This window comes from Staurois parvus, unplaced genomic scaffold, assembly GCF_062004578.1.
Source record: "Staurois parvus isolate SC_StPar_1 unplaced genomic scaffold, SC_StPar_1.0 ptg000530l, whole genome shotgun sequence".
NCBI lineage: Eukaryota > Metazoa > Chordata > Amphibia > Anura > Ranidae > Staurois > Staurois parvus.
Window position 1 is genome coordinate 11,983,084 of NW_028318326.1, and position 14,695 is coordinate 11,997,778.

The following is a 14,695-nucleotide window of genomic DNA, read 5'->3' on the forward strand; positions in this document are numbered from 1 at the left end:
ATTCTGATGCGGTGCATAATTTGAACAGAAAACACTGCGAATTCCGCATCAGTGTGAACCAGGGCTTAAGGACACTAAAATATTAAAAGTGTTGCAATATTTTACAGTAACATATCAGTTCACTGATTCCATGGTTTCATTTGCAGCATGGAAGTGACCTTTAATTATGCATCACAGCTAATTAGATATATACCTGTTCGTACTCCATACTTCAGAGTGTCCCTGCAGTCCACCAGGATTTGCTCCAGTGACTCAGGGTTGTCTGACAGTTCCAGGTTAAAGCCTTCTATCCCTTCTAGGAGCTGGTGAGGGTGGTGGAAATCCAGGACTTTGGTGGATCTGTCAAAAGTTTTCCTCACATAATTCAAGAGAATGTCAACCACTTCCAAGAGAAACTGCATGGTGGATTCCTCTCCATTTTTGGCAGGCAGTAAATCTGCAGAACAAACAAGCTATTAGAAGGCCAGCCTTTGAATGTGAGCGCAAAAGATGGATCACCAGGTGACGGGGTGTCTGCTACTTGCTAGGATCTTTATATATGGCTCGCTCCAGGAGAATACAAATTGTCTACACAAAATCCTAAGTGCATTATCAGACATCACCCTGACAGTCAGAGTAGTTGCTCATTTGGAGTCAGCCATATTTCTTTGCCTAATCTCCGTCTCTCCCAGTCATCTCTGTTGCTGTGATTAAGCACTTACACATTATACAGACATTCTGTGTTTATAAAATAGCAGCAATTATTTCACAAGCAGCAATGCAATCTGTTTTAGATTGCTTTGAAGGCATATAGGATACGTTACCACATGTACTAAAATGCAATTTTTGTTAACAGTTGACAACTTACTGCATTTAAAGGGAATTATATGTTGGTTGTTAAACAATGCAAAAGTGCCCAAAAAGATGATTTTTCAATGCATATGCTGTTAAAGTGAAAATTCAACTTTTAGAAGTCTCGGTAAGATATTTATTTCAGGTACTTATATAGCGCCATCAATTTATGCAGTGCTTTACATATATATATATTGTACATTCATATCAGTCCCTAACCCTCAAGGGGTGTACAATCTAAAGTCCCTAACTCACATTCATACATACACATACTAGCCAATTTAGACAGGAGCCAATTAACCTACCAGCATTTCTTTAGAGTGTGAGAGGAAACTGGAGTACCTGGAGAAAACCCACGCAGGCACAGGGAGAACATGCAAACTCCAGGCAGGTGGTACCGTGGCTGGGATTCTAACCAATGACCCTAGTACTGCAAGGTGGAGGTGCTAATCATTTAGCCACTGTGGTGCCCATCATATCAGGTTCCCTTTACAGAAAAGACTTTAAAAAGCCACTGTCACTTTACCATAGATGGAAAAATGCCTCTTGATAGCCCATTCCTCCGACATATACCACTGCATGCTCTTTTGCCACCCTCCTGCTCCATGAAAGCCCTCACTCCATTGTGCCAGGTATGGGGGAGCGTGTGACCTCCATTTTGTGACTGATCAGGCCCAAGCATTGTCACATGAGGAAGGCAACATACACTGTCATATAGGGATGGCAGGGGGGAAAGGTCAGTGATAATATCCACCCAGGAGTTACACTGGAGCTTAAGCCCAGTACACATGATGAGAATATTGGACGAATGATCGTCCATTTTTTTTTGCATGCTAGTCTCATATCAAAAGTGAGGAGGTTACTAAAGTTATGAAAATTCTTGTACGACAGAATAAAAATTCAAAAGTGATGTGTATTGTATTTGTATTGTATTTTTGGAGGACAACTGTACTGCTTAAACAAAAATCGTATGATCTGGTATATGTATAACATTTTAGTGCTTGTCCCTTCAAATTATTTCAGACGAAAGCTGTGTAATAACATTCAGATTATTGTATGATCACTTCAAAAGCAGAATTTTTTGTACGATTTTCTGATTGGGTGTAGTAGGCTTTATTCAGGGTGGACTCTTGCAGCAGGCAGGTGACAAGGGATCAGTGAGCATAATTGCTGGGAATGTGGACTGTAGGGGATAGTGTTACCCTGGATGGGCAGAGTGACAGTGTCTTTTTTAAGCCTAAATTTACCTAAAATGAAAAATTTCATCACAAGGGACACCCAAATTCCTCTTCCAGTGCTCAATCCCCACTCCCCTGCCACTGCAAACTTCCAGTGTGGTGGGGGTTAAAGTGGTTGTAAACGCAAATATTAAAAAAATTACTTGTTGCCATAAATTAATACATTTTAATGTAAACATACATACATCTGAGTGTGTCTCAGAAAAATGCTCCCTTAGCTTGTCTCAGCTCTCAAAGAACTGCTGATCTATGGGTGTGGCTTAGGATCAGAGAATAGTAGGCGGAGATGTGATGTCACACAATCCCTCAGTTATACACACCCTCCAGACTTGGCTAAAGAACGTGCACATCTATCTGTCATCTCTATACCTGCGAGCGTGTCTCCTGAGTGCATTCATCTGTGCTAATCAGGAGAAAGCTGGTAGGAAGGGGTTAATGTTAAAATTCCTAGGAATCCTGCAGCCTAAAGTGGCAATGTGGACCAGGAAACATTCTTATGTAAAACTCTGTAAACAGAAATTCACAAGTTAGGTGCTGTGAATAGAGCAGGACAATAATCAGCTGTCAGCAGACTTACCTAATTAAGTACAGCATTACTGAAGTGATGCCGATCTATGTCATAAATGACTGGTGCTGAGTTCTCCATCTTGTGAAGGCAGAGACCAGCAGGGAGAGGACACCCGCTCCCCCACACCTTTGCAGTGTATTACATGGAGGCTCATGCTGGTCTCATCTTCAGCACAGCCTGTCACTTACAGGATAAAGGGAATGGCGACACCATTTTTCTGCTTGTGTCAGATTTATTCTGTTCAGAAGAGCAGAGGGGACTTCTGGAGAAGGGTATTGCTTCAACATAGCAAACTAAGCTCAAATGCTTAGTAAAGGTAAAATCTATTCAACTGTAGGATTAGATTGATTTGTGTTTTTTAGGTTTACAAGCACTTTAATAGAACTAAGGGACTGTGGCAGGCTCTCATCAAGACCATACCGACCCATCCCCCCAGCTGCTTCATTCATAAAAGCTGTTACTACAGCTTCCACGAATGAAACAGGATCTATGAATGGAGGACAAGCATATGATTGATAGGTCCATTTGATAGACTGATAGATTGATGGCTTCTGTCACGGACTGCCAGTGCCTCTCCCATCCCCCACCATATCCCTCCCTTCCCCCTTGCACATTCAGATGACTGGAGCTTCCATGGACAGGGCTGGGCCCGCCGTTGCTGAGGCAACCTAGCCGCGTCCCTTATGGTTTTCAAAAGACCCGCACAGGAAGCAGCCCTCCTCTCTCTGTTCCTGTCCATGCTGCTGGAATTATCTTGCTCCCAGAAAGATGCTGGGAGGCTCGTGTGAGGGGGACCGAGCCTCCCCAGCCATCCCCCTGCGCACTCTGCAGACCCCCAAAAGGTCAGGACTGTAGCCCTCTGCAATACCCCAGGGTTGGGAGTCTCCACAGCTCTGCATGAGCCTTCTCCTCAAAGGTCAGACCCCACAGCTGAGACCCTGCCAGATCCTGCAAGTCTGTAAGCCTGTCTACTGAGCACCCTTGCACCCTGTCTGCTGTTGAGGGACCCTGCACACTGTCCGTGGCTGCGTGTCCCTGGAAGCCGTCCGTTGTTGAGTGCCCGGGGAGCTGCTGCTTTCTGCTGATCGCTGGTTGTCCCTGGAACACTGACCGCTGGTCGTCCCTGTCTGGAGCCGCCTGCCGCTGAGGGTCTGCAAGCTGCTTACCGTGAGTGTCCTGAACTGTCCCTGTTGTGCGCACTGATCACCTGTGTCCTGAACTGTCCCCGCTGTGTGCACCGACCACCCGTGTCCTGAACTGTCCCCGCTGTGTGCACCGACCACCCGTGTCCTGAACTGTCCCTGTTGTGTGCACCGACCACCTGTGTCCTGAACTGTCCCCGCTGTGTGCACCGACCACCCGTGTTCTGAACTGCCCCCACTGTGTGCACCGACCACCCGTGTTCTGAACTGTCCCAGCTGTGTGCACCGACCACCCGTGTCCTGAACTGTCCCTGTTGTGCGCACTGACCACCTATGTCCTGAACTGTGCCTGCTGTGTGCACCGACCACCCGTGTCCTGAACTGTCCCTGTTGTGCGCACTGACAACATGTGTCCTGAACTGTGCCTGCTGTGTGCACCGACCACCCGTGTTCCGAACTGCCCCACTGTGTGCACTAACCACACGTGTCCTGAACTGTCCCTGTTGTGCGCACAGATCACATGCGTTATGCACTGCCCTACTACACGCCTAGACTACCCTTACTTGAACCGCCCCATGGCGTGCCCGGAGTATAGCTACCTGTGGTGCCCCTGAGTGCTTGAGCCATCGCTACCCGTTGAGTCCCCGTGAACCCAATGTCCCTAGAAAGCTGGGTGGGAGCTGTGCTGAGGCCAAACTCTGCAGCTAGAGTCCCGTTGAGTCCCTGAGACCCCTGCCCAGGGGTAGATTGCCGCCTGTTGCCCAAGGCCCCTGCTCAGTGGTAGGTTGCCGTCTGTTGCTCGAGACCCCTGTCCAGGGGTAGATTGCCGCCTGTTGCCCGAGGTCCCTGCCCAGTGGTAGGTTGCTGCCTGTTGCCCAAGACCCCTGCCCAGTGGTAGGTTGCCGCCTGTTGCTTGAGACCCCTGCCCAGGGGTAGATTGCCGCCTGTTTCCCGAGGTCCCTGCCCAGTGGTAGGTTGCCGCCTGTTGCCCGAGGTCCCTGCCCAGTGGTAGGTTGCTGCCTGTTGCCCGAGGTCCCTGCCCATTGGTAGGTTGCCGCCTGTTGCCCGAGACCCCTGCCCAGGGGTAGATTGCCGCCTGTTGCCCGAGGTCCCTGCCCAGTGGTAGATTACCGCCTGTTGCCTGAGGCCCCTGCCCAGGGGTAGATTGCCTGCCTGTTGCCCGAGACCCCTGCTCTACACACTGTAGAGGAATATGCTTTGTTCATATTTCATGCCTGAGGTTTAAACCCACTTCAAGGAGGAAAAAAACAAATGTATCCCCAGCTGTTTTCCTTTTGTCACACTTCCATTTATACTTCAGGAAACAGGTTATTGCCCCTTTCTTTGGGATTTAATATATAGGAATTTTTTTACTATAATGTACCATAATCTTTTTCTTGCATGAAGCAGGTGCAGACATATTACGGACCACTTAAATTAATTTAACCCACTATTTCATATGTGTTTGACATGCCTGCCTTAGACATTCATAGATCAGCAGATCAGTATTAATATGTACCAGGAAATGCAGGGTGTTTCCACCAATCAGATTCAGAATTTTATAGTAGCTTTTAATCTGATTGCTGGCAGAGGGGCAGTCACTCCATTTCTCATCAAGTACACATTAATGTATCAATCCTTTAGCCTATAGGAAAAAGGGAGCATTTCTTATTAGGCCATATTAACAATCCACACGAACTTGAATCATTAATGAATTACTCCAGCAAGGTAAAGATCTATCAAAAAAGCATATATCTTTGTATTGAATCATTGCTCAAACCAGGCCCTTCATGACCAACAGGGTCTAAACATTATGGCCCATAACTCCCAGTTGGAATTCTGTTTAATCTTACCCTACTGATTGTTCTATTCTTTTTGAGCAATCACCTGATTTTTTAAAACATCAACTGAATCAGTCTGCTGCAAGATTGGCAACAAGGGGCAAATGCTGACCACAGACACAGCAGTAATTTTAAACCTGAAACCAGCTTTCAATGACAGAAAAACAAAAAAAGACAAAACACTTTCACAACAAATTGTCAATTTATACTTACATATCTATCTAATTGTTTTTGCAGCCAAAATCAGATTGAGAGTGTTTGTACAGGCGTACCTCGGTTTGCGAACGCCTCGGTTAAAATAATTTTTGGCTTATGAATGAAAATCCATTGAAAATAAAGGCTCAGTTTACAAATTTTTTTCGCAATACGAACAGGTTAATTGGTTTTCAATGCATTTACAATTTTTTTTAATTATGTCCCTGTACAGGACTATGCCTTTAAAGTGCACTTTATAAAGAGTTTTGATCAGATAAGACTTTTTAAAACTTTTTTCTGACCTCCGGAACAGATTAATTGGTTTTCAATACATTTACAAATTTTTTTTTAATCGTTTCCCTTTATGCCTTTAAAGTGCACTTGATAAAGAGTTTTGAACAGATAAAACTTCTTTGACTTTTTTCTGACCTCCGGAATGGATTAATTGGTTTTCAGTGCATTTACAAATTAATTTTTAATCATGTCCCTGTATAGTATTTATGCCTTTAAAGTGCACTTAATAAAGAGTTTTGAACAGATAAAGACTTTTTTTTAAACTTTTTTCTGACCTCCGGAACGGATTAATTGGTTTTCAATTAATTCCTATGGGAAACCACGATTCGGTTTACAAATTTTTCGCAATACAAAAAGTCCCACAGAACGAATTAAATTCATAAACTGAGGTACGCCTGTACTAGAAAGTTGCTATGTCTGTAATCAGCATTATAGTCCATGTTTCAATTCTCTTAAGAAGCTCAGGTATCATATTCAAGACAGATGCTTTTGAATACATTTCTACTGTGTAGAAGTGTAGAGTAGAAACATACACCAAGAGGATATGTATTGGAATACAGACTAAAGACTAAAAAAAGACACGTTATATCTCTGTTTTATGCCTTCTTTAATCTTTCCTGTACTTTCATTTAGACTTTCCATATTCAGTCCTTTTTTACTAATTTTTTACTGAAAAATAAGGATTGAAAATGGGTTAAAATTTGATTGATTTAATCCTGCATTTTTATTCTGCTTTCCAGTATTAATAAAACAGTAATATGTATTTTTACATGAAAATTAGGCAACCTAAAAACCTGCATTGTGCTATTTTTTTTTTGCAGCTTTAGAAAGAAAAAGATACAAATGGATCCAAAATTTGAGCTAAAGTGATCTTATACCTAAGCAAGCTGAAGGAGATTTGTGTAACTGCCAATCACTTATTATTACAGGCATATTAGCATACCAACATGTAGAAATAAAAAGCATTATCTCCTATATTTGTCTAATATTTCCATTATACCATGAATACTATCCCGTTTGTGGTTTTATATTAGACACTTTTCCCTTGTTTGTAAGCACTGTGTACACTGGTGGCTTTTTGTAACTAGGTTAATCATGCATGAAATTATTAATGTGAATTGTAATTAATATATGATATAATAGCATAAGCCTAACTGAAGTTATAATAATAATATGACTTGTAGGATAACTCTATGCTGTAATAGTAATAATAATAACAATAATAATAATGTGCTCCAGTTATCTTTTCGATTAAAAATTTACTACACACTCATTGCCAAAGCTATTAAAACATCTCTATAAAAAGAGTTATTGTAAATGAGACTATGTGTAATGGTGTAAAGGCCCAGCAAATGAAAATGCAACAAATTTTTCAATATCACAGTCGGAGCAGTGTTCAGTAGAATAATTTTGGTTAATCTAAAGTTATACAATTTTGATAATTGTTAGGTATCCTTGTCATTGTTAATGCTGCACAGGCCATAGTGGTATATATTTGATAAAAGGTCTTACCTCTGGCATATAAGTTGGAGAAGTCTGTCTCGGTGCGTCGGAACCTTGATTCCTTCTCAATGTTCTCACAGACCAGGAGGTTCTTAGAGGACTGTCTCTCTTTGAAGGAACTCACAATTCTGCTCTTGTCTTCCAAACTGTTGTTCCTCTGCAGGAAGCCTACGTTATTACAAACAGAACAAGTCAGGGGCAGGCTCTTATCGTCCCTCAGCATGGTGACAACTGAAGAGAGTTCTGGCTTTAGGACAATAGATCAACTGGAAGGCTATCCTGCAAACTGCTAAACAGGCCTGTTGTAAGGACCTTTTATACTGGCTTATCTGATAGTAGGAGGCTGAACCCAAAGTGACATCAGCAGACAGTTGAAAAGAAAAGCAGATTCCACCCATGCAAAAGTTGATCAGACAGATTCCACTCCACTAATCAGCCACCAGGAAGTAGTTCAGATGAGTCAATGCTATTATAGCCTGCAGGCAAAGTTTAGGGACTGAGCAGACAGATAGAGAGGGTAGTGAAGTATGATTAATGGCTGGACTACTTTCACTCAGCCTCTTGTTGCTCCTTCCCAAAGGAAGGATAATAAAATCCTTATCTCCCCATAACTGCCTCAATAAGAAGCACTGATTTGTTACCGAACCTTACATTTCAGAAGGGTAAATTAATACTGTGACAAGGCTGATTAGTGAAATTGGAACTCTCACAGAGGCTGTGGATCATATTTTTTTTCCAGTCGATAGTGGTTGTAGCAAACTTGCTCATCAGAGTTGGATGCGAAGTTCCCCTTTTTCATTAGAAGTATTCCTCAATCCTTTATTCCCTACCCCCTCCCTTACTGAGAGGCACAGGGACAGATGTGTAAGTGTTAAAAGTTGCTGGCAGACAGGAACAGCAAGGGGCCCAGCGCTACAAAGCCCCCCCATAGAGACAACAGACACTCTGTCCAGGCCCGTGTAAAATCACCCCTCCTAACCAAGATAAGAAAGTTCTTTCCCAGGACTTGAAAGAAGTTGGAACCTCATAAATAGAGATGAGCGAATTATTCAAAAATTCGATTCGGCTGATTCGCCGAATTTGCGGGAGAAATTCGATTCGATGCGAATTTATTCGCCGCGAATTTAACTTATTTAAAGGGTTTCTAGGCTTCAGAGAGTCTTTATATTAGTGCAGAACACTGTACCTTTAATTTAAATGCCCTTGGAGTCTGCTGGGGAAGAGAAATAATACTGTCAGTCAGTATGACATGCAGATGAGTGCCGTCGATCTTAGAATCACCGCACACTTCACTCATTTGGGCAGTCACGGGGCACGACGAAGAAGAAGAAGAAGAAGAAGAAGAAGAAGAATGAAAAGAAGAATGAAAAGAAGAAGAATGAAAAGAAGAAGAAGAATGAAAAGAAGAATGAAAAGAAGAAGAAGAAGAATGAAAAGAAGAAGAAGAAGAATGAAAAGAAGAATGAAAAGAAGAAGAAGAATGAAAAGAAGAAGAAGAAGAAGAATGAAAAGAAGAAGAAGAAGAAGAATGAAAAGAAGAATGAAAAGAAGAAGAAGAAGAAGAATGAAAAGAAGAATGAGAAGAAGAATGAAAAGAAGAATGAAAAGAAGAATGAGAAGAATGAAAAGAAGAAGAAGAAGAATGAAAAGAAGAAGAAGAATGAAAAGAAGAAGAAGAAGAATGAAAAGAAGAATGAAAAGAAGAAGAAGAAGAATGAAAAGAAGAAGAATGAAAAGAAGAATGAAAAGAAGAAGAAGAATGAAAAGAAGAAGAATGAAAAGAAGAATGAAAAGAAGAAGAAAAAGAATGAAAAGAAGAAGAAGAAGAATGAAAAGAAGAATGAAAAGAAGAATGAGAAGAATGAAAAGAAGAATGAAAAGAAGAAGAAGAATGAAAAGAAGAATGGGAAGAAGAATGAAAAGAAGAATGAAAAGAAGAATGAGAAGAAGAATGAGAAGAATGAAAAGAAGAATGAAAAGAAGAAGAAGAAGAAGAATGAAAAGAAGAAGAAGAATGAAAAGAAGAATGAAAAGAAGAAGAAGAAGAAGAATGAAAAGAAGAAGAAGAAGAATGAAAAGAAGAATGAAAAGAAGAAGAAGAAGAATGAAAAGAAGAAGAAGAAGAATGAAAAGAAGAATGAAAAGAAGAAGAAGAAGAATGAAAAGAAGAAGCAGAAGAATGAAAAGAAGAATGAAAAGAAGAAGAATGAAAAGAAGAAGAAGAATGAAAAGAAGAAGAAGAATGAAAAGAAGAAGAAGAAGAATGAAAAGAAGAAGAAGAATGAAAAGAAGAAGAAGCAGAATGAAAAGAAGAAGAAGAAGAATGAAAAGAAGAATGAAAAGAAGAATGAAAAGAAGAAGAAGAAGAATGAAAAGAAGAATGAAAAGAAGAAGAAGAAGAATGAAAAGAAGAAGAAGAAGAATGAAAAGAAGAATGAAAAGAAGAAGAAGAAGAATGAAAAGAAGAAGAAGAAGAATGAAAAGAAGAATGAAAAGAAGAAGAAGAAGAATGAAAAGAAGAAGAATGAAAAGAAGAAGAATTAAAGTACAGCAAAAAGTGTATCTGCAGAGAGCTCCGCTATTTCTGACAGTTCTCTGACAGTTCCTTCACATTTACAGCGGTTGAAACATTGTATCTATTTATTTCCGAATAAAAACATCTGTATCCTAAATGGAAACAAATAGATACAATGTTTCAACCGCTGTAAATGAACTGTCAGAACTGTCAGAAATAGCGGAGCTCTCTGCAGTGACACTTTTGCCGGCTGATCGGGAAAAATTCGATTCGTACACCCGAAGTTTGCTAAAATTCGGATTCGATGCGAATCGAATTTTTCCTGATATTCGAAACGAATTCCACTTCGCCAGGTTCGATTCGCTCATCTCTACTCATAAACCCTACCAGCCAGGTGACAGAAGTTAAATGAACATTCCTCAGGTCAGCTGTCACCTATGTTTCATATCATGGATTATGAAGCTGTCAGTTTTAATGCAGAGCCAATCCGACGATCCCGCCCAAAACAGGGTATTGGCCAGTTACTCAGCGCCACCCCCCATCTCATCACACATCTCCTAATCGTAACATCGTAACAGCCGGAGATCAAAAGATCCTTCCGCTCTGCAACTTGGATCTGCTACTTAAAGGCTAAAATGGCAAGTAACTTAACCTTTTAACTTCTCCCTGTTATCTCTTTGCTGTGTGGTGCTGTTTCTATGCATATAAATATATATCTTAGTTACATTTTCTTTGTAAATATTTTATTGCACCTGTTTGACTCTTAGTAAAAAATCTTTCTTTCTGAAAGTGTTAAATTGTTTCTAAGCGCTTACTTGCAATTCACGAATTCCTGCCTTTTGAAGAGACGCTACTGTGTTTGTTTAATCCTCTGCCCAATTGGCCTGCGGTGACCGTATTGGACAGGCGACTTTTCAATCATTATAGTGTATATTTGATAGAGTTTCCCATTCTCTGTACAAAAGTGGTGGTGACAGTAGAGGGTTAATTGCGTAATTAACCCGCCCCAGTAACAAGCGCATTCAGGCTGTAGGCACCGATTGTAGTCCATTAGCTGGAAAATCGCTGTGCAGGGTGCAGCTGAGTGTGGCGTTGTTACGCACCTCACATCGCGGTCTTAGATCGGCCGGTCCTTCAGTCACGGGTTTGATGAGAAGGTCTGGGGTCTGACACCGCGGGCATGACGTATTGTGGGTCGCGGTCGTGCGATTGTCGCATGTTGGTTGCGGTGATCGTGCGATCGTGACATATTGGCTAGCAGTGTATGTGGGATAATTGCATTAAGAGCTTCAGTGCAGTGTTAAAAATTGGCTCTGCACTGAAGGATTGTAACCTTTGTGGAAACAGTCCTTAGAAACAAGCGGTGCATATTTTTTAGAGAGAGAGAGAGAGAGAGAGAGAGAGAGAGAGAGAGACATAGCAACAGCTCCTTCCTTTTCCTACTTTTCTTTTCTATCTTTGCTTGCAATTATACCTGGTGCCACAGATTACAAGAAAATGAGCAAAGGTGTTTTGAGTGCAGAATGTGCCTCACGAGGATTGGACGTCGGTCGCAAATATCGTGAAGATTTGATTAGTGATCTAGTGGAGTTTGATATCCGAGCAGAGCAGAACTCGGGGGAAATTAAACATGAAGAAGTTCCCGCTACCCACATTTCCACTGGCTCAGAGACGGCCTCACAGGATGGGCATACAGAGACTGACACTGGAAGATCACCAAATGTTATCGTCACACCACCGCCTGAGCGCGCCAGCACCGGAGTGCCTGTAATCAGCAGAGACCCTCCTCAGATGCAGGAAGCCCTGAACCGCCTCATGGAGACAGATCTGGAGGCATACCTGCGGTTCATGGAACGCCGGGCTGACAGAGAAACTGCGGAACGCCAAGCAGCAGCTGACAGAGAAACTGCAGAACGCCAAGCAGCGGCTGACAGAGAAACTGCGGAACGCCAAGCAGCGGCTGACAGAGAAACTGCGGAATGCCAAGCAGCGGCTGACAGAGAAACTGCGGAACGCCAAGCTGAGAGAGAGGCAGTGCAGAGGGAAGCTGATCGTTGGCATGAGCTGGAGATGGCAAGGCTCCAGCCACAGCGACCGGGTCAGAACCTCGGGTCCCTAGATCAGAGGGACGCCACTCTTTCCGTGGGCGCAGCCAAGTTTCCAGTGATGGAAAAGGACAGTGACATTGACACGTACCACATTCCAACAGTGGACTAAGGGACTGAAAGCTGATTCCTATGAATCTTTTGAAGATCTCATGATACGAGATCAACTCTTGCACATTTGCCCAGCAGACGTCAGACAGTTTGTCTTGGAGAGGGAGCCAGCATCTACTAAAGCTACAGCAGATCTGGCAGATACCTTTGTCCACACGCGGATGCCTGACCCTTGCAAGGCACCTCCAAACAGCTAGAAAGGGGGGAAATTGCCCCTAGCAACCTCTCCTACGTCGGGGAGTCAAGCTTCCCATCCACCCACACCTACAGCTCCTGGGGCCAAGCCACTCCTGCCTGACAACCGCAGATGTTTCACCTGTGGGAAAGCAGGACATCTCAGGACCCAGTGTCCTGAGCAGAAGAAGATGACATCGGGCCAAGCAGCCCGCAACTCTTCCTCCGTGCTGTTGGTCAGTGGGACCCAGCACCAACCTACAGCCGGTCATCGTTGGCAACCGGACCATAACGGGTTTCCGTCACACCGGAGCTGAAGTCACCTTAGTCCGACCCGAGGTGATAGAGGACACGGACATCATCCCAGAGAAGTTCCTGACCCTCACCGGAGTGGGGGGAACCCAATCCCGCATACCCCGGGCATATGTGTTCATCGACTGGGGTGCAGGGAGGGGGATGAGAGAGGTAGGAGAGGAGTCTCGGATGAAATCCCCACAGCTGTCTTATTGGGGGCCAATCTGGGCACCCTTATCTCCTATTATGCCCCTGTTAAGGACTCTCCGGATGCCCCCCTGGAACTCTCGGGACCTACCAAGGTACTGTGTGCAGATATTGGGATAATGTCTGGGCAGCCTGTGGATGGACAGAGGGAGGGGGCTGGGAAGGGAGCGGGGCGGCAAGATTCTCCATTAGCTGGAGAGGGAGAAGAAATCCCCTTGTTGGGGGAGGTAACAAACTCATGTGACATTGACAGTAGACACGTAACTGTTGATAATTATGATGACGATGATGTTGCAAATGGCAGTAATGTTGATGATAATGTCAGTAATATCATTGGTAATGTCATTAATAAGGTCAGTAATGTTGATAATTATGATGACGATGATGTTGCAAATGGCAGTAATGTTGATGATAATGTCAGTAAGATCATTGATAATGTCAGTAATGTCATTAATAAGGTCAGTAATATTGATGGTTATGATAATACTAAGGAGGCATCCCTCACCCTAGTGGTCACACGCAGTGCGGCAAGGGTAGCTAAGGCACAGACTTGGGTCTCAGAACAGCAGGAGGACGTCCCTGACCCCTCCCCTTGTTCTGACCCCGTGGACTCTGCCTCCAGTGAGTCTCAGCAGCTGTCATTGTTTGCTACAGGACCGCTGGCTGTGACCTGTAGTTCCATCTTTGAGGCTGCCCTACTGACAGATCAGACCCTCAAGCAGCTCAGAAATCTGGCTAATTGCCCCCCTGCGGAGAATGATAAACAAAAGGTTTACTGGGAGCATGGAAGGCTGTATAGGGAGAGGCTGCCCACTGAGGGAAGGGGGGCTGACATTGGTAGACAACAGCTTGTCGTGCCTCATCCCTTTGGGGGCAGCTGCTGAAGGTGGCTCATGAGATTCCTCTGGCCGGACACCTAGGGATCACTAAGACCCGAGCCCGGTTGATCCATAAATTCTTTTGGCCCACTATGTTAGCGGACATAGCGGATTACTGTCAGTCCTGTGTTATCTGTCAGCGAGTTGGCAAGGCAGGAGAGGTGCACAGGTCCCCATTACAACCTTTGCCTGTGATTGACGAACCTTATAAGAGGGTGGCGGTAGACATTGTGGGGCCTCTAGCCATCTCTAGCAGCTCAGGCAAACGTTATATCGACTATGCAACCCGGTATCCGGAAGCTGTGGCTCTCTCCTCCCTCCGGGCGGACAAGGTTGCGGATGCTCTGCTGGGAATCTTCACCAGAGTGGGATTTCCGGCCGAGCTTAATAGTGATCAAGGGCCCCAGTTTGTGTCCGACCTAATGCAAGCTCTCTGTCAGAAGATACAGATGACGCACATCATGGCCAGTCCTTACCATCCCCAAATGAATGGCTTGTGCGAACGTTTCAATGGCACATTGAAACAAATGTTGCGCACCTTTGTGGAGTCCCAGGGCAAGGACTGGGAATGATATCTGCCTCATCTGCTATTCACTTACAGAGAGGTGCCTCAGGAGTCCACCGGGTTTTCACCCTTTGAACTTCTGTACAGGCGGAGGGTGAGAGGGCCTCTGGACCTAATCCGTGAGACCGGGGAGGGCAAGATTGTGGACCCTGAGGTCTCCGTGGTGGATTACCTGCTCAGATTCCGGGATAAAATGGAGATGCTGGTGGGGATGGTACGGGAAAACATGGCCCA

The 14,695-nt window shown here is 43.9% G+C and overlaps 1 protein-coding gene across 2 annotated transcripts in view; it reads right to left on the reverse strand.

Annotated features, from left to right (window-relative positions):
• Nucleotides 1–14,695, reverse strand: part of GAD1 (glutamate decarboxylase 1) — a 115,871-nt gene that overhangs the window by 62,610 nt on the left and 38,566 nt on the right. For both annotated transcript variants that reach the window (XM_089690531.1, XM_089690530.1), the window contains 2 exons: nucleotides 7,622–7,780; nucleotides 194–436 (listed from right to left, as the gene is read on the reverse strand). In XM_089690531.1, coding sequence (XP_089546657.1) covers nucleotides 194–436; nucleotides 7,622–7,780 — 402 coding nt within the window. The remainder of the gene's footprint in view (nucleotides 1–193; nucleotides 437–7,621; nucleotides 7,781–14,695) is intronic.